The sequence below is a fragment of the Plectrocnemia conspersa genome, unplaced genomic scaffold (genome assembly GCF_051122295.1).
Source record: "Plectrocnemia conspersa isolate PC_06_02 unplaced genomic scaffold, ASM5112229v1 ptg000009l, whole genome shotgun sequence".
NCBI classification, from domain to species: domain Eukaryota; kingdom Metazoa; phylum Arthropoda; class Insecta; order Trichoptera; family Polycentropodidae; genus Plectrocnemia; species Plectrocnemia conspersa.
The window spans coordinates 7221549-7242652 of record NW_028277173.1 but is presented as its reverse complement, the minus strand read 5'-3'; the positions used below and the strand labels follow the sequence as shown (position 1 = coordinate 7242652).

The 21104-nt window shown below is 32.2% G+C and overlaps 2 protein-coding genes across 6 annotated transcripts in view; one reads left to right on the top strand and one right to left on the bottom strand.

Moving 5' to 3' along the window:
* Window positions 1-113: 113 nt before the first annotated feature.
* On the top strand, window positions 114-3707 carry LOC148231760 (cytochrome c oxidase subunit 4 isoform 1, mitochondrial-like). Of its 2 annotated transcripts, none has more exons than XM_088192152.1 (4): window positions 114-196; window positions 553-754; window positions 2872-3064; window positions 3138-3707. In XM_088192152.1, the coding sequence occupies exons 2-4, from the start codon at window positions 557-559 to the stop codon at window positions 3269-3271; spliced, it is 525 nt and encodes a 174-aa protein (XP_088048278.1). In that variant the 5' UTR covers window positions 114-196; window positions 553-556; the 3' UTR covers window positions 3272-3707. The 2 variants fall into 2 exon arrangements, with proteins under 2 accessions (XP_088048278.1, XP_088048279.1); XM_088192153.1 differs by having other exon boundaries at window positions 114-305.
* Window positions 3708-6912: 3205 nt separating this feature from the next.
* Dpp10 (Dipeptidyl peptidase 10) overlaps window positions 6913-21104 on the bottom strand; it is a 174427-nt gene continuing 160235 nt past the window's right edge. For 2 of the 4 annotated variants that reach the window (XM_088192148.1, XM_088192149.1), the window contains exons 6-17: window positions 18227-18438; window positions 16798-17071; window positions 16605-16728; window positions 11378-11598; window positions 10030-10319; window positions 9825-9890; window positions 9573-9745; window positions 9066-9208; window positions 8803-8997; window positions 7999-8156; window positions 7717-7928; window positions 6913-7605 (exon numbers count right to left, since the gene is read on the bottom strand). In XM_088192148.1, coding sequence (XP_088048274.1) covers window positions 7462-7605; window positions 7717-7928; window positions 7999-8156; window positions 8803-8997; window positions 9066-9208; window positions 9573-9745; window positions 9825-9890; window positions 10030-10319; window positions 11378-11598; window positions 16605-16728; window positions 16798-17071; window positions 18227-18438 — 2212 coding nt within the window. In that variant the 3' untranslated portion in view covers window positions 6913-7461. The remainder of the gene's footprint in view (window positions 7606-7716; window positions 7929-7998; window positions 8157-8802; window positions 8998-9065; window positions 9209-9572; window positions 9746-9824; window positions 9891-10029; window positions 10320-11377; window positions 11599-16604; window positions 16729-16797; window positions 17072-18226; window positions 18439-21104) is intronic. The other 2 variants (XM_088192150.1, XM_088192151.1) reach the window with 2 other exon arrangements.

The following is a 21104-nucleotide window of genomic DNA, read 5'->3' as shown; positions in this document are numbered from 1 at the left end:
TAATTATAAAAGTTGTATTTAAAATGTCGAATTACGGTATTTATTAATAAATTTGAAACCATATAATCAATATTGAATATGTATAATGAAAAAAAAGAATGCTGCCATGCGGCACTTTTTGTCGTAGTGGCAACACTGCGCCTGCTGCTCCTCTATCTCGTTTGTCAGGTGCTCCGAGTCGCTGCCACCCTGCCTGGTACGTGCTACGGTTGGTTTGAAAAGCCATTGCGAACGATCGCTGTTAAAATTTAGACTCGAACTCATCGAAGCCGACCGTTCGGTCGCGTGCCGTCCGGCGCTGTTAGGTAACGCAATGTCAACTTCCGAATTTTTCTCTCGCCCGAGTTCGGTTATGCCATTCGATAAGCACTAGACGACTCCGCGATGTTAACCTTTCGCGTATTTATGTTATCTATACATGTAAATATTTAGTATCGAGCGTCGATCGATCGCCGGTCGCGTGTTACATAACTCTTTCGTATCATCGATTTTTGGTTAAAATTGTATAGATTCAACTATGACAATGCTCATGTGTATTTTTAAACGTTTCAGAAACATGGCTGGAAGAATCTTCGCCAAGAATTTAATCGACCTCGCGAGGTTGCCGGTCGGCGTTCGCACCGTCTACGGCAAGTCTCGCATTGGCAACCGAGACATCGTAGGTTTCGGCGTCAACGGACAAGCTATATATGTGGACAGGTCCGATTATCCAATGCCCGCTATCCGCTGGAAGGAGAACACCTCGGATGTGATGGTGAGCGCTGACGGCTTTGGCCAAACGTAAAAACAACTAATTTCAAATGAGACATTTATCCCACGCACATACAAGAATAAGAATCATTGTTTATGGTAATCTAATAATAATATTTTCTTCCTCCTGAAACTGGAACCAATTAGCGCTAGCGCATCTAGCTTGGGCGTGTACTCTTCTGCGATATAATATATGCAGTATCATAGATTAATACTAAAACAAAACGGAGGCTTATTAGTACGCAATATATGTGACATTGGAATTAATAATAATAACAATAACACAAAGGTGAATGGATTTTTTTTATAAAATTAAATCTGGGAATAAAATGTCTAGGGTATTTCTTAATTAATTTCAGACGAAATTATCATTTAATACCACATTTCTTACGTTTTTATTTTCTTCTCTAAGACTTAAGACTGATCTTAATTTTAAAGAACTGCGAGATTTATTATGTCCTCAAAATCTGTTTCTGAAGACTTGTTATAAAGTTTTATGGCAAGAACATATATATTTTCATCTTTGACAAAATAAGTTAAGAACAGTATTTGCATAATTTCTTACATTAAGACTGTTTCATTAGAAATAATGTTTATATTAATGTCACACATGACATAATCTCAAATATATGATGATATTTTCATCAAGGTAGCTCATTTTTCACTCGTAGATTCTACGTCGTATATTCGAATTTAGGTAATGTTAGCGTGTTAATTCGGAAAAGTTCCCATGTAGTTGATTACTTATTTTCAACAAAAATGTCAGTTGACGTGTAAACTTTAATGGAGAATACTTTTGGAGTCAACTGGTTAATATTTATAAAAGAATATAGAATTTTTTCAAAAGTTGCCAATTGAGACTTTCTGCAATATTTAAAAATATTTCTCACCACAAATAATTTTAAAATAGATTTTTTTTCAGTAGTTGATTGAACAAATATTTCACTTGTAAACAATGTTGCAGCGCCCGTGTTTTATTAGATTTTATACACATGATATTTTTATGAAGGGCAAGCATAACATAACCTCAAATATTTTTTTGTGGTATGATTAAATGTAAATAAACTTAATCAAATTATTAAAACAGTAGAATATGTTTTATCCTCGTGAAGTAATTTTAAATAATAGTTTAAAACACTTGGATGCAGAGCTAATTATGGCAAAAGCATGATGACTATGCAGCTTAATACATTATCACCATAGATAATGTTTGTCTTCTTTGGTTTATGTGATAAATTAATTAATAAATAATTTATATAAATACTTTGTTCAATAAAATGAATTGTTTGTGCATTACAATGATAAAAAATGAGCATTAAATAAATATATGTATGTTCAATAAAAAATACTAGATTAAGAACATTTTATTTATAGTGTGCACTAAAACGATTGATTTGTGCATTAAAATATTAAAAAATGAGCATTAAATAAATATATCCTTATTCAATAAAAAACATTACATTGAGCAATATTTTATGTTCAAACCCAAATCTAACCTAAACGAATTAATTGAATAGAAGTTCAATAGCTTAGGTTTGAATAGTAACTGGACGTTCCGCAATTGTTATATTTAAGGTATATTTTCAGTAGTATGAATATAATTTTATTGACTAGGCCAGTTAAAATGTATCAAACAATTGATTTATAATTCCACTGGTCAATATCAGTGAAACTGTATTTATTCACTGTGCGGATAATCCGGTACACATACTTTCGGAACATTTTGGCCTTAGCAGTTGATGTATAAACCACCGTAGTAGGAAAACAAATATTAAGATTAAAATATTTTTAGTGCTATCTATGAGTAATGTATTTTTATAAATTAAATAAATTTGACAATTCTCGTAAATTTTACCAGAATTTATTAGTTTTATCTTGAGTAGATAAAAAAATTGATTATCTATAATTTAATAATAAATTTTGTAATCTTCGTCTTGCTGTGGATTTTTATATTAATATGCATTCAATTTCAATAACACTTCTTTAGTTTTTATAATAATTTATCTTAAATTAGATTTAAAATCTTAATCGTGTTGTGGTTTAAAATTTAAAGATAATCATATTATTTTATAAGAATAATCCAACTGTCTTTTTAACGCCTTACTTATTTATTTAAAATAGGCTCTGCGTGAAAAGGAGAAGGGCGATTGGAAGAAGCTTAACGCTGAAGAAAAGAAAGCACTGTACCGGGCCAGCTTCTGCCAGACTTTCGCTGAATTCGAAGCTCCCACCGGAATTTGGAAATATTACTTCGGTTGGGCGATAGGTCTGGGTGCCATATCACTTTGGATGTTCATGGCCTTCAAACTGTACGGTGAGTACAGGTTTTTTGATCCATCTGCTCTTATGCGCAAAAACTTATTAATCGATATATATACATTTTTTAGTTTTACCACCTCTACCTGAATCATTCAGCGAAGAAAACCGAAAGAGAATGTTGAAGTCTATGTTGGACATGAAGATTGACGTAGTCACCGGACTTTCGTCTAAATGGGATTATGAAAACAACCGTTGGAAGTAAAGCCATAATTTTGTTCGTAGTTGATTTATTAAGTAAAATAAAAATTTATTACGTACATACCAAAACTACATTTTGCGTGTGATGATAATTAATAGTCTTCACTGGCATACGTGTACACTTAATTAGGTAGGTGCTTTGCAGTTTTTCATTCTGCACATGATACTGTATTTACAGCCTAAATAAACGTTTCCATCTATGTCTGTTATAGTAGTATTTTTATTTTTTAATAAATACCTTTTTCAGACATTGGAAGAATAGATCAATGCATTAGTGTGTATACAACTTCCGTTTTTTGTAATCCATGAATTTGAATTGTTTGAATTCTAAGAGATAATGCTGCGTTTAAAAGTATCGGAATGAAAATGTCTCTTATTGTTGTATTTTGTTGTAAATTATTTTTACTTTCAGTAGATGTAATAAATGTACTGAAAGAAGAGTTTTGTCTTTACGCTTCCCAATTTCTTTGTAAGAATAATCAATAAAAAAAACACATTCAGCATGAAAAGTAATTAAGGTAAGAAAGAAAATCATACAGTTTTAAATAGCTTTAATCAATGAAATTTGTATCTATAATATGAATAATACATATGTATACAATGCTACATTTTTTACAACTCGTGAATTTCAACGGGAGAATGCGAAAATTTTGAGAACAAAAAATTATTTACATTTCTTGCTAATATAATTTTCCGATAAACATATATACAAATAATTAAAGTTTTGCATTAAACATCGTAGATTTATTCAATAAAATTGTATATAACTTTGATAACGATATTTGTAAACAAATTTATGGACATTAAGGATTGAGTTGTGTTATTTACATTCATAAAATATCGGATGTTCGGATTTTATTGATTTGTGTGATTCTTCTGTATTCAAAAGGTCGGTGTATTTAATATCCTTCACAGCCATGTGATATTATATAAACAATTTTCACACATAATTATTTATATTATAATATATGAGAAAAAATATACAGTAAATACAACATAATAATTGGGCCAAAAGTTATAGATTTCAATTTCAATAATATTTTTTTTCGTCCATGTAGATAATAACACAAATCAGAAAGTATATTTTGGTCCAATTCATATATTGCGGTGATTAATAACAGATAAAGAGAAGTGAACAATTTTTTATTTGTCGTAAATTTGATTATGTTTCGATATTTTATTACTATCGATTTTAATTTGACCCAGTTGCCTATCTAATTTTCATTTATTACTTCGAATTAGTGCTACATTTTTTAAAAATTCAAGTTATTAAATTTTGTATTTAAAAAATTATACGATGATTTTAATTTTATAAATTTACTATTCAAATACTAATTATTTATATATAAATATGTAATGAAGTTTATTAAAATTTAAAATGACGTATGAGCGTTTGCGCTAAATATATTCAAAAATTTTAGCTAATAAAAATAAATTTAAACGAATCTACTAAACGTTAGTAACTAAATCTATTTTATTAAACGGGTCCAGTTAAAATATTTAAATCTAATTAATATAATTTTATTTTATTAGACAATTGTTCACTCCCTGAATTTTATAGATGTTACAATAAGCCGTCCCTGTCGTTCAGTCGTGAAGAATAAGATTATTCTTTAAAATTACAAAAATTCATTACAAAATAGTGAATATACGTAAATAGTATAAGAAATCTTAAAAAATAAAATAACTAATTTTTTACATTTGCAATAAAACATGTCCAAAATATAAATATAATCTCGCTCAGTTATTTACTCGTCAAAAAATATACATATACATTTTTAATTTTTAAAATGAACAGGATAGAATAGTCTTTATTGGATTCTAAATATTTTTAGGTATAGGGAAGGGCTCAATTTAATTTTAGGGAGGCCTATTAACGTCTTAATCAAAATTTACATTAATTCAACAAGCCAAAAATGTACACGTCGCTTTTAATTATTATATTTTTCAGAAAGTTATTTATTGCTGCGTTATTTTTTTAGCAAGACACGTTTGAATTTTTTTGGTCACAGTTTGGTGCAGTTTTACATCACGACTAAAAAGGCAACTCACCTACCGTTTCAAGAGATTCTCTGTAATTTATTATTGCGAAATAGCTTAAGTATCGCAAGCGAAACATTTCACGTAACAGACGAAACGTAAGAAAATAAGCAGAGAAGCGGAAACGTTAAATAAAAGAGTGAAACGTACGCTGCGACAATATACTAGGCTAACAATGAAGTTTTCACAACCGTAAATAAGTATTTTATATTATATATTTAATACAATATGAATAAAAAATGATGTTATTTTAAGTGTTACAAATGAATAACGTACATTTTTTTATTGTGTTTTCCTCCAAACGATCGGGATAGTAAGGCAATATTTTTGGAAGAATTTAATTTGACGTATTCAATGATCTTAATGTAAAAATAATAGATAATACAAAATAATGACAATTCATTTGCATGTTAAAGTAATTAAATCATATCCGTACATATATACTAAAACATGCGAGATTGCCTTAACGTTGACAATCTAATTAATTGATTGCTTTTTGACGCTAAAGGACATTCAGTTTGCCGTATCATAAAAGGTGAGTCAAATGAAAATGTAATAAAAATTCAAAAACGCTGCTCTATTGTCCTGGAAAATGGTAGCCGTGTTACATAAGATAGAAGAGAGCCACTTGAAAGTTCAGTAAGGTGAGGCATGTGTCACTCCAGCAAGTGTACTAGTGGACTAGAAAATTACAAAACGGCATGAGTTTTGTAGCAGACCTTAAGGGTACTGTAAACAAAATGTTTCGGTTAATAACGAACAAGAGAGGCTTAATTTTAGATCTAAGTCATAGATCAGAACAATTCACCGTTACTTCTTATTTTTACTGAAACAGAAGAATGTATATATTGACTCTCTGTAACTTTGAAGTATGACATGCGCAGATCTCTAAAAGAGATCTTGGAGTACAGTTGCTTTGTTTCAACATAATCAATACTTAATCTCATACTGCTCGTTCAATGGTTGCAACGATCTAAGATCTACTCTCAGTGAGTTTTACATCTTTGAACCACTCTAAAGAAAGTGTTTAAAAACCTTCATTTGACTCGCCTTTGCATAAAATCAATTTATTTGATTTTTGGCTTGAAGGTCATTTAAATTCCTAGATTGTCTTAGTACAGAAAAACAAATAAATTAAGAAAAAATACACTCATGCATTCTTTGGTTATTCACTTGTAATACTTTTAATGGATACTATTTTGGACCCTTAATAATTAAATATTTTTTTAAAGAATCTACATTAAACTTTCATTCTCATTAATTCCCCCTATAGTAGATGATCCCATTTAAAATGGATTATACAATAACCTTTATTCAAAATTATAACATAATAATTAACGCTAACTTTAAATTCATTTTGGAATGTATAACAAACGTGAATGCTGTATTTCAAAAATTACATTCTATTTACAAACTGATTGTTGCACACGATTGAACAAATTGAAGAGCCCAAAGTATATTTGTTTTAAAATTCATCATGCAGTTTCATCGAATTTACAAAGTGATACGCCAAAAGAGATTGTCTTTATCTTATCGTATGCGTAAATAAATCTTTAAACACCAAAAGCATAACAATTTGTTATGATTACGTTTTTGGCACTTGGGTTTTTTTTTATTTAATTTTATATTCTCCTTAAATACTCTTTCTTCACAAAAACGTGATGTTCTTTACGCACATTGACATCCAACAATACAAAATCGTTTCATATCATTGGCACAGCAATAAAAGTAAATACTTACAGCAATCAAATAAACAATTAGAAATATTTACACGATCAATTTGATCTATCGACGTTAATACTTTTCTTTTTCTAAAAGATGTATTATATTTACATATTTAAAACTATTGAATAAATTAACTTTAAAATTCTCGCTGAAAGCTTTCTCAAACTCGACCGATCGGTTTTATTAAATAATGTTCTATTTTATAAGGTGTGATGTTGATTATTTTATGTATTGTATACATATTTGTAAAATAATTCAATCACATCGTATTCATAATTTAGAATGTTAGCTTTAACAACGTGGAAGATTTGATATATAGGTATATATATTCCTCTTTGTGCACAAAACATGTTTTTTAACTAAACGCACGTGCTGAAATTAGGATCATTGATAGTACTGCGAAAACGAAAACTATCGCAACGGCTCTAGCTATTCGGACCCGCCGCCGTTCCTAAGGCCAGCTTTGGTCTCGGGCGGGACCTGTTTTCTAAAACAATCGTCGAGGAACGCCGCCATCGAACGATACAAATGTTTTTTCACACCTGACAAACTGTGTCCTTCATCAGGATACACCTGAAACAATATGAAAAAAAACAACATTAAAACCACCTGAATTACTGAATTTAAAATAAAGTTTAGAAACAGTATTCATATTAGAGTGTCTCTAAAGAAATGCAATTATACCTGTTGTCTGAATATAGCACCTTTCGCAGCAAGAGCCTTCGCCAGCAGCAAACTTTGCTGTAAATGCACGTTGTCGTCTGCGGCTCCGTGCACCAAATAAAACAGTTTGTCTTTGAGCTGATCTGCTTGACGCGTCACATCTGCTTCGGCGTAGCCCCTATAATTACCCGTCGCGTTTGGCAATCCCATGTAACGTTCCGTATAAGCAGAATCTATAAATCAAAACGATATTTATTCGAAGACTGTTCAATCGATGTTTATAGTTCTTAGATCAATGTTTACCATAAAGCTTCCAGTTTGTGACCGGAGCAACTGAAATACCACAATGAAACACGCCGAGTGGGCTCGCCAAAGCTAGAGCGGCCACAAAACCACCGTAAGACCAACCCCAAACTGCGACCCTTCTCTTGTCAACAAAGTGTAGCGAATCTCTTAGATATCTGCAAGTATAATACATTTATTACAAAATATGTTGTAATATATAAATTGTTAAAATAAAGAGAAAATTTTATATGAAATAGTAAAATTGAATAAAAATTATCATAAACAGAAAAGTATAGATTTTGTTAAGAACGTGACAAGGTTGTTTTATATCACCACTACTTTTCCATATTTATTTTTAAACTGAATTGGGCGAAACATTATTATTAAAAACGACAAGATTATGAACAACTTATTATATTTAAGAATGGAATAGCATAGTCAGTAACGTCTCAGACTAATAACTCCGAGGTTGCAGGTTCGAGCCCCACGAATTTTTATTTAAAAATGTGCTATTAAAAAACCGGCCCCAGCTGCAGTGACATCTATTGATTATAAATTATATTACACATAATAATTTATAATTATTATTATAGATGTCACCGATTCCCAGATTTTCAGTCTGATGGTTAATACTTACTTGTAGGTATTCATTATATCTGATTGACTTACTCAGTTGGTACAGATTTCCATTGTAACGGAATATTTAATAAAATAAATAAATATCAGAGATAAAGAGATGACAAAGGTTTAATTAATAAAAAAAAACAGGCATTGTAATGATGATGTAACTACAACATTGAACCATTTATATATTAAACTCACTCAGTTACTTCCAATTGATCGGCAACGTCCACAGTACCGAGCTGGCGATATACCGCATGGAGAAGTCGGTATCCCTGACCAGCAGATCCACGACCATCCACTTGGGCTACGACACATCCTCTAGCGGCAGCGAGCCACGAAGCCCAATCGATTCTCCAACGTTCGGTCACCAATTGAGTTCCAGGACCACCGTAACTGTAAAACGATTTAAGTTTTACAATGATTCTAATAAGCAATCAATATAAACTTGGAGATATACATACACATGCAATACAAGAGGATATCGGGTGATTTCCTCTTCTCTCAAGCTTGGAGGGAGAAGCAATCTCACTTGAGCTCGGTGTCCACTTGAGACTTGCACTGGGAACGTTCTAGTTACAGGTAAAGCTATGCCACTTACTCGTTCCTATTAAATTGATAAATAATATTTCATTTCATGTTTCAGTGTATAATAATATAAAAATTGAGGCACATATTGCTACAAATGGATATGTGATTATATTATATATACAAGTGTAGATTTCTGCCAGCTTATAAAAGTGTTTTATATGCTCTGCTGTGACATCAAATTGGCAATGAGAGAAATTATCCTTGTGACTTGAATTGTTATTAATTTTGAAGAAAAAAACGGATTTAAATAGTACAGTTTTAGTGGATCCAAATTTTTTCAGAGCATTAGAGAGCTACTAACCATAAGATTAGTTATCAGTAACAGATATATTAATTCTTTTTTGTAGCAATATTCATGCCTCAGTCTTTACAAAGCTTACTTGTAAATCTGTGTTGTTTTGAAGATGCATCAACAGCTTAGGAATAGGATGACGTGCAGCGTACAATGTAGTTCTCGGAACTCCTGGTCCTAGGCATTCTAAAACGTAATGCGACGCTCCCGGACTGAACCAAGCATTGTGATAGAGGCATGGCAATGGACCTTCTGGTATTTCTGTAAAATAAACATAAACCGTATAGCGATTCATCATCAAAATCTTGATTTATGTAATTCATATAAAAATTCTTGAAACCTGTTGTGTGATTTTGTTCTTGATCAACATGTACCACTTGCACAAGATTTACATGTACCACTTGTGCTTAAAGAATAAGATCATGACGGAGATGAAAATCAAACGTAAACAATACACATGTGCATAATATGAGTTTTCATAATGTTTGAAAAGTTTTTAAAGAGTTTGTCAAATTAGTGATTTTATAAAAATATTTTTAGTATACCTGGGTGGTGTTTTTCCTTTTTTCTTTTGGTGGGTGGGGTCGAGGGGGGTTCCGTAACATCCTCTTCCTTTTCTTCATCCCATTCGTCGTCCCAAGATACTCTAGCTGGCGCTAGTGGAGGAGGAGGTGGAGATTCTTGTTGGAGTGTGCTAGGAGAACCAGGTTTTCCTGGTGGGGGGCATGTTAGGCACTGAGGTGGTTTCATGGGTGCTCCGTTTCTGGCTGGCCCTGCAGCCACTCTATATAAGTGAAGTTCTCCAGGTTTTCCTTCTGGGATTCCTAGATAATAACTGCAAAATAGGAGTTGGATTAATTATAGCATTTTGTGAAACTGTATTACTTTTTAATATATTATCTTAAACTAGGACTGTCCAACATGCGACCCGTGAAGCGATTCTTTGCGGCTAGTGAGTCCAATTTTTTTATTTCAGTGCGTCTCCGACTTGCTTAAGGTTGGACAGCCCTGTTCTATACTATTCGTATGCTATAACGAAATTGTGCTACCGTGAACTAAAATTTATTTGTTTAATAAAAAATAAAAATTCATAATAATAACACCTTACGGTTAACTACGGCACCTGCTCATTTGTTTTATATAATTTTTCACAACTGTCGACAGGCTTTAGTGGACCAGCGACACGATTTTTTCCCGCGTAGTTTGATTAACCTATTATAGATACTAAGACACAGGTCGACATAGTTTGTACTAATTTAAGAACAGCGTTCGACTAAGTTTGTCATGAACTTCTTCTTTCTCGAGTTATTTAAATGGAGTGACAATTTGACAATCAACGTATTCGTACAAATGCGGATTCGCCGTCTTTACAAAGAGAGATAGAGTCGCTGCGGAAGCAGGTGATCGACAACCAGCTACATTGCTATGTGTCACATTATTACATACTCTAAGAGGATTTTCCTTATATTGCAGTTTAGACGGAAGTGTTTTAACTATAAATAATTCCTACAAAGACTTGAAAGTGACGTTTCGGATGGATTTTGTACGCACATTACCCGAGTTTGTAATAAAGTGCCGAAGATACTTAGTTTCGTTATAAATGCATTATTGGCGATTCGTGTTCTGTACGTTAGTACGTAACACCTTCGAATATGGCTCCATTGTCTGGAATCATAGCTAAGTAAAATACTTCTCTTCGTTTTCTCAGATATCTTATATACTGCTGGCTTCCGAACTGCGCGGACGCAGTGGTGAGCCTATGTGTAATATTATGTAATAAATAAAATAAAGAGATAAAAACTTTCTAGTAAGGTAAGATATTCGCATGCTTAAGAAAGATAAACCACCGACTTTTCCTCAATGCGAGAAGTTAAACATAATCTTGAAACTCACATCATATCAGTGGAGTGATCCCAAGCCAGCAGCCTGGTAACTTCGAATCTCCCGTGAGTCAGTGGTAGAGCTCTACCCTGAACATGTACAGCGTGCCTGTAGTGTCCAGCTGGTCCATCTCTCACGGCAGCTGTGCTCACATGAGCGTCTCCTTCGACCGAAAACAACGGGGGTCCCGGGGCCTCTGCCCACCCGCCTGCATCGCCCCCGGCTCGTTGAGTCTGAAAAAAACGCAAACACGTCAATCAAATTTATCTCGCTTTGATGGTATAAATCACTCTAACTCGTCGGACTGAAAATGAAAGATTCACCTGTTGACGAGGATAGAAAAAATAACATAGAGGGTGAGAGTAGGGGTTGGATTGGAAAAATATATAGAGTAGAATATTATGTGAGCCTAAGAGTGATGGTAGTTTCGTTGTACAAAATAAAAGTATGGCGTCCAAAACAATCTTTTTGCCTGAATATTTTTCTCACTTATTGGAAATAATATTTTTGGGATATTTACAGTAAAAAAATCCAGTAGAGTGGATTTTAAAATTTAGTTTTATGTATTACTATTCATGCGACCCTTGTACATATTTGCATTACCCCCTACTGTTACTCAAATCATAGTTTTGATTGTACATTAATATTTTTCGAAAAAAATATAGGCAGCACCTCAAGAAAACGATGTACAACTTTAGTCATAATGATTAATTAATCTTCTAAAATTTAATTATACAATCAAGGGTAGTTTATACTTATCTTAAAATTTGTATTTTTTTTATAAGGAAACTAAAGTTGCAGCATATTTATAACGAGAATCGGGATTTAAAAGTAATAAAAACCATAAAAGTCAACTCGAACATTTGTGGGGTATTTTCTACATACAAGCGAGTAATAAAGTGATACCATCAAGTTTATAGCAGCAAATGTTTGAGAATATCCACTTTCAACCAATGTTTCAGTTTTACGAGCACTATGCACTTTTAAATCATTTTAAGGTACAAAAGTAGCTTGTAGTAGATCGTTCAATTATTTCACATCGAGAGGTAAATTTAGTATTATTATCTCTTGCATACAAAGTAAGAGAACTATTGGATTCGTCGAAATTTTACGTTTATGTATTTATCAATTAATTGTGTACTGATACTACACATACATATATTTACACCTATAACGATAAATCTGAGGATAGATTTCATATTATCATATTCTCTGATGTATGGAAAAATAGGACGGTGACTAACATACATTAAAAGGGAAACAAATCTATGATAGATAATTACAGGCTGGTGTTGACTTTATCAGCACCAGCCAAAATATTCAAAATCATAATTCATTAGGATGCTTCAAGGCATATCGAATAATACTCGATTGATTAACATGTATCAATATGTGACGAAGAATCTTGATATAGGCATACTGGTAGATGTCATCTACATTGATTTTGAAATGGCTTTTGATAAAGTTTGTCAGGCCTTTATTTAGTAAAATTGGGGTTTTACATAAAATTATTAAATTTAGATTCTATCGGCATCTGAGGGAATACGAATATTATCCATTTTTATTTCCCACAAAATTCCTACAAAGTATAGTGAAATATGATTTCCTTCAATTGTGTCAATTGTTGTACTTGAGAAAACACTTCTATAAGGAGTATTCAGATTCCGGAGATTTTGGTAAATTTGTGCCATATAATTACCAGCACTTGGGCTTGAAGTATCATATACAAGAACTTAAGAATTGGACAATAACCAAATAAGCACAGTTATCCGACTATTTAACCATCTGTTGGATAGAATTGTTTTGTTCTCATCCAGTTGTTATAAAATAAACAACCGTTACATAAATATAATATCAGTAATACTCACATATGTATGTACTATATATATACATCTATATTATTTAATTTTATTGGCATTCACTGACATTTTGAATACCACGCGATATTTACTTGCCCGCATGAATTCAATCATCGATATTCTATCGTAGCATGCAAACTTTTATTTTCAAACGTATTGACTACATAACAATGTAGATTCTGAACAGATTCGTTATTGGCAATATCTAGAAATGTTCAATACACAGCAAAGTGAAATCCAACTGCACTAGTCGCAATTGATTAAGTGAGATGCTCTCGTACAATTCGGTTAAATACATTCAAGACTCATTCAGCCGGAAATTAAACAGACCGGAAGCGGATGTTGGGCTTCTAAACAAGAAAGAGCACTAAAAATCCCTATACACAAGCACAAGCCTAGGTTTCTGCCAATAATGGAGGATTGAAATTGAAATCACGTCCGACTACGAAATTCTAATCGATTTAGAATCGTTAGTGAGTTTTCAAATTTCCACCGTTCTATTGCGACTGTGCATAAGTAAAAGCATAAATAATTAATTTATATTCATGAGAATACTTTTCAAAGGTTAATATTTTTTTTTTCGTATTTCTACATGAATGTTTAATGGAAACATACATCTACGTTACTGTGCTTTTATTTATGGTATAAATCGTTCTATTTGATATTATGAAATATAGAAGTTAACGGCAATAATTCAAGAATTGTTTCGCTCGAGCGATTTTATGATTTATCCGATTCGATGATCGGAATATTTTCGGATTGGTTCAGTAATGGTTAAGGACATGGAAATTGTGTTTATTGCAATATTATTAATGAATTCTAATCATAAACGAATTTTATATCATCTTTTTAAAATAAAATAAATGTTTAGCTCTTTCCTACTTTCGAGTCTTAAGCCAATGCAACCATTTAGAGGTGGAAACAGACTATGTTGTTGTCTGTTACTTTAACTTTAAGAGTGCTTTTGTGAAATGACAAATTGTGCTTGAGTGAAATTTGAAATTGTGGGTATGTGCTTTTAGTGGTTTTTTGGTTCCTTTTAAAGATAAAGACTTGAATTTTTGATACGAAATAGAGCTTTCAAATATACTTACGATACTGTTTAAAAAAAAAATTTTTTCCAAAACACGTTTAGTGTTATGAATCGATCGACCCACCATATATACGCTCATAAGACTTGCAATATAGTAAAGGTCAGTGTGAGCTTATTTATACATATTTAAAGTGCAATTTTTGTGTCAATATAGAATTTTTAAGCATCCTGTGTATGTATGTTAAAAAAATCCAATGTGTCAATTTTTTGCAAAATAGCGACAAGTATAAAAATTTAAACACTCGTAACTCAGTAGGTTTGAATTTTAACGAAAAGATCGATAGACATGAAACGTTTAGAAGCCTTTACTACATCCAAATAAAATATAAAAAAAATAGTTTTTTGCTTCCAAACAAGCGATGTATCAGTTCGATCGGACCCCCATACGAGCCATTTTGAGACTTTCAGAAGAGTTAACGCTCTTAACTGCTTGGTTTTAAAGATTAAATATTAAATTTTTAGTATCGTATAAAACTACCGAGCACCTTCTATACGTTTTGTATGAAAAAAATATATATTTTTTTTACAAAATGGCGGCCAATGTAAAAATTAAAAGTGTCATAACTTTGCAAAATTTTTTCCTACTGAAAAATGTTGTATGCAAAAAGTGCTTAGAAATTTAATTTGCATTTAAAAACAATTTTTAATTATTTTTTTCTTAATAAAAAACGAGTCTTACGGTATATTGACCGGGCCCCCGAACGAGCTTTTATGCGACTTGGCATATAGTTAACGCTCGTATTTGGTTCCTTTTAAAGATATAGACTTGAATTTTTGATACGAAATAGAGCTTTTAAATATACTTACGATACTGTTTAAAAAAAATTAAAATTAAAAAAACCTTTTCGACCAGAAGGACACAGGTGGAAACTAGTAAGAATTTTATTAGATTATATTACATATATTCCGACAGACTATGATGGGCGAGATCGTTATTCTCCGAGCGGTGGTGAAGAAACTGGCGGAGGGATGATGTCAGTAGAAGGTCTTGATTGGTGTGGCAGCGACAGTGTGGCGGAGATTGATTCTTCTCTGCTGCGGTGCTCGTATGGTGGAGTCACTCTCAGGGTGTGAGTGCCCATGATTGTATGTTGTCCGCGGGCGGGCATTGTCTGCTAGTGTCTGCCGATGTGTCTTTGTGTCTGCCCTCTCCTCATTGGATATGTGCTTTAAGTATTCAGTGCTGCAAAGCTAGCTGACCAAACACAATCATGCAACGATCATCCAGCCAATCGTTGCACTCGCTTCTTAGAACAATGAAATATTTATACGCCTTTAGAAAACATTTGCTTGATGGACATCTCCAAGGTAAAATTATGCAACGGTAATATTATGGTCTTACGGTGATATATTGTTTCTCGTGACCGTTTCGTAGCAAAGAAATATTCATTCAATGCACCGGAGAATCCTTGCGTGTTATATATGGTAACTATTTTTTCTAGTCGTAACGAGGGCCTTTGAGTAGTCGCATCCTTTACACTATATTTTTAGTCACAGTTATTAACGCTTTGTATAAAAATAAGATCCTACACATGTTAAAACGTATTCAACTGAATTTGTCACCACTTTATATTTATCACGTTTTCAAAATTAAGTTAGAAAATACAAAGTTTTTGGTTCGCTTCTTTAAATCTCAAAGATTTACTAAAACTGTGGTTTATATAATACATATTTTCATAATAAATCTAGAAGATACCTATTTTTTAAAATGTTACCTGTATACTAAAAATTTCGTTATTTAAAAAAAAATCACCCTATTTTGCTTAACTAACCGTTACGTAATATTTTATTAACGAAATATGTGAAACCCATTTATAATTTTGACTTGCAAAATATTATTTTCCGGCACAGCTAACATTTAAAATAGTAAATAATTTGTGAAAAAATTTTTGAGGATTTGTGTAAACCAAAATATTGAATAAATATTGCGCCGTATTAGATTTTCTAATCATGATTTAAGGGTTTTCAAACCAGGAGATCCAAAACTATACTCTACTTCTAGATCTGGATGAGAAGCCATAACTGACCGGTCGGCGAGAGAACTCTTGTCGGCTGACCTCAGTCAGCTGATCTCGCCTCTCATCGTGGACCAATCTGTTAAAGTGGACAGTTGAAAAACGATTGAGACATTAAACTACATCACATTTGAGATCAGAACGTGTTGATGCGTTACCGTTATATATTAAAAATATGATTTTTATAAACCTTACTTCTAAATTTTATAAATATTAATTTTGTATCGCGTATTATACTAATAATGTCTAAATTATCACCAAAATGTAATTACCTCTTGGCAGTACCACATTGGACTTTTACAGATGGTAATCAGTGACAGATTTTGCGGTCTGTTCAGCCACACAACGCATACTTCGGTCAGGGATATCCATTGAGCTGACGTGAAATAATATTCCCTATAAAAAATAAGCAACATATAATATTAATAAATCGACTTTGGTACTATGAGACTTATCCGGACTTACCCTTCCGGTCCGAGAATAGCCGGAGGTTTGATATTCCTGGTACGTATGTTCTTCGGATCGGCCAAATCTGCTACGGTTAGGGTAACGATCGGATTTGGAGTGCCTGGCTTGGGATACCGCAAAGATCTTATCTCTGGATAAAGATAAGAGTCGTCTCCAGCTCCGTACCACGGTATCTTCTGTTCTTCGACCAAAGAGTCGTTGAATGTGGCGTAGAGCATCATGTGACCGTCTTTGGACATCCACAGTGCAGCGTTAGATGATATGACCTCTTCTAATCACAAGATACGATGTTTAAACATATAAATATTGATGTATCTTAAATAGAGTTACCAGTGTATGTATTTAGAGAATATAAGATTAGTTTTTTGTGGGTATATTTAAGGAGTTTACAATATGAAAACAAGGATGTAGAAAGAGTTCGGTGTTGCTCAATCCTGTTGCAATGTCAGAACTTTCAATAACCTAAAATGGGATGAGTTTTGTAAGAAATATGAGTATTAAAATAGAGGATATATAGATATAGATTTATTAAGCTCGTAAAAAAATCAAAGTGGTGGTGGTAGCAAAAAGTTACAAGCTGTCAATCAAAAATATGGCAAGTTTTATTAGTCAATGAATTTATTTATTAATTGTAAATCTTCCATGATAGGCGTTAGCCCAATTTTATGAAAAATATCGAGAGTCTCTGTATTGATATAAATACTTTTTTCACAAAAGTCAAATAATATATAATAAATATATAAAATAAATTTATGAAAGTTAATAGTATAAAAGTGTTGAAATAAATTAATAAAACATACTAATACAAAAAAGTAGTAAAATAAATCAAAGCAATGAAACGTTGAGAATCACTGATTTTTTCTTTAATTTACTATAAATGCAATATAAAATAATAATAAAATAGTGTATATTGACAAATTACTGACCATTACTCAAAGGGTTATCTTATTCCTTGTAACAAATGAGAGACATTATATGGGAAAATATTTAATAACAAACAATGTTATTTCTTTCTGTCAATAAAAAAAATACATTTTCACTGGTGTTTCAGTGAAATCATATACAAATACATTTTCACCGGTGGATATAGACATATGTATATGTCTATAAGTGAAAATATAATTTAAATGGTAGGCGCTAGTGAAATTATATGCTACTTTAAACTGTCGTTAAAACTGTGAAACGTCCATTTGCTGTTCAAACCCAAACCCATGTTTAACAAATTAGCCAAACTCAACTTGATCAATGATAACTATAAAACAAATTATAGTTTTTTAGATTTCATTAGAATAATTTGGGTTTGGTTTATGTTTTGGAGTATTATGTAAAAAAATATATCATACAAATAAAATTAAAAAATGTATGACTATGTACGCGTTGATGTCCCACATCTGGTAACCCTATTATTAGAGAGTTGACATTTTACCTTCGTAGAGCCAATCTGGCACGCCGTTGTAGACCACGCCGGGAACCGCCGTGCTCGTGACCCTGTAGCCAGTGGAGGAGCGCGGCGCAGGCCGAAAATAAATGTCGTAGTCAAGGACAGTGATGAGGCCGTGACCCTTGGGCGTCCATCGGGCCAAGGCCAGGTACGGCGCCCTGTCCTCGTCCGGCATGGCCGTCAGCGGGAAAGTCTCCCTGTAAAAGAAACGTCTACTTCAAAAGGGTTCCATTCACACTAAAAATTTGCATGAAACACTCGCGGATGCAGAGGCTTTGTACACGGGGCCTTTGCAGCGCGAGCCTTTCAGACGAGATGGTGATGCACGTTCTTTAAGGAATGTTCGATAAGTTGAAAAAAATTAAAGCATAAGCTAAAAAAAGCATATTAATTTCTGATGCGATTTAACAGGGAATTATTTGTGCATTAAAATAAATACTTTGTTCCGTAAAACGGGTTGTTTGTGCATTTAGGTAAGGTTTTTCTTTGGAAAATGATTCACGTTTTGACCAATGCTCTACTGGGATCTAGAAAACGTGACAATGTGACATTTGGCGATGCTAAAAAGTAGTTGACTGTTGATTGAATTACTTCACAGCGGCTCCAGGTATTTCTGTAAAGAGTGTGAATCAAAATTTGTGCAAATAATCATATATAAATATTAGGATTGTCACATGTATGTCGTTAATTAAGAGCAAAAATAACAAAGGACCCAGATTGAATCCCTGTGGTACTTTAGAATACTGCTATAGCTCACACATTGACGGCGGCGATTTGAAAAAAGCTAAAAAGACCGCTCGAAAAATAAGTAGCTCATGTCAAACTTTGTTGAATGCATTTTGAAAATCGGTATAGTCTACATAGAAGGATTTTGTTACGCTCTTCAAAATGCACAAGATTTTAGTGACCGTAGAACGACGCGAACGAAACCCGTGTTGTTGGAATACTTGCCGACAACTTAGCAGGTGTCAAAAGAACGGCAACTGATCTGATTTACATTATTTTTGTGGATCAAGGTGACCTTTGCACATATCCACAAGTCATATGGAACTATGCTTCTCAAAACCGCATGTTATATCTAAAATGTCAATTTCGTTTATGGCTAGATCGTGAGATCAAATTATCTTTATTGCGATCGGGAGCTGAATATGATTTGTCATAGATGAAATAAATATTTTATTGTAATATTAAATCAAATATTTAATACACATTTTTCTCCCAATACTTATTTTATACTCCTATTTCATAGAACGTGTAAGGTATATGAGTATTACACTTTTTATTTGTGCCACATTGAATTGGCGTCCTTGGTGCAGAAATGAACTTTTCATCAAAGTGTTTTATTTGCGGCATCTCGTTTATGGAACTTTATACGATTGAGCGAAATGTGGCTATAAACTAACTATTGACTATTGAAAGCTTTTTATTGATGGAGGTTTAGCTTTAACATCGACACGCAGCCATATCAGGGTTTTAATATAATAAAAAATTCATAATATGTTTACAGTATAAAAGGAGTACTTAAAACAAGTTTTTCATGAACAATATAAAATGTTGTGTCTAACGTGTTACATTATTAAACCTCCAATCTGCGATATAAACTCTTTCTAAAGTAATATGAAAGAAAAGTGCTAAGAAAAGTTTAAACTTCGGCAACATAACCTGGTTATTTTCTTTATGGTATTTTTTATATGGTGAAATTTTAAACGTGTAATTAAAATTTAATAATATATTTTAGAATTAAATTAATATATCAAATCGTTTATATTATTTGTGGCAAATTGATTATATATGTTTGCACAAATAATTTAGTATAATGCTGTATATATTATATAAACCACTGTTAACACCTATATAATAATAGAGAACGGATAACATGTCTTTGTCATAATATTTATCGTGTTTATAGCTACTATATCGCTCTTGTTAATGACCCGTTGAAATATAACACGTTTAACATGAAAGGAAATAATCGTGAAATATTTATTGACGTATGTAACTGTGCCACCAAATAATAAAGCTCACACGTAGGCTCTTTATAAATTTATAATTTGAAAAGTTTTCATATTCACAGCTGTCATGACATTAACGCAAATTGATGGAGAAATATCGATCGGGAAAATCGCGGAACGACTTCATAAAGATTCTTAATAATGATAAAAATATGTTTCAGAAAAGGTAATTTATAGCTTGGAAATGTATTCATTCACTTTGAGCTTTAATTAGATCAGTGGTTCTTGATCTGTGGAGTACATCTACTTAAAAGTGTTATGAACAGATTTGAGTTAATTTTGATTATATATTGTTATACATATGTATGTTCATAAGACAATGAAATTAATTTATTAAAATAAATTTAAGACCATAGTGACCTAAAAGTTTACCCAAATGCATTATCAGGGTCAAAAAACAATTACTACCACTATTATTATGAAACACAAAAACTATATTACAAGAATGACAAAAAAATAAAAATTAATAATAAATTTTTAAATTAAATTATATGAGCCGGACCAGCTCCTCGTAGCTGACATTAAACAGTAAACCAATATTTATTAAAAAAAGCGCACTAAATACAATTTTTTTTTAATCTATAAGCAATTAATTCAACTCGTTTTAACATAGTATGTCTGTTCGGTGTGAAGAACACTAGTAATACTATTTTTTCTAAAGTATAAGTTATTTAAAACAAAGCTTTAAAAATAATATTTAGTACATTTTGTTTTTAATAATTATTAAAAAAATGCATATTAGCCTTTAAAAACCTAGAGTTAAAAAACACTGCCATTTTCATACCAAAAAAATATTATAAACATATCTCGCGAAGCCACACTAATCCACTAATCTTCAGGCGCGTACGATG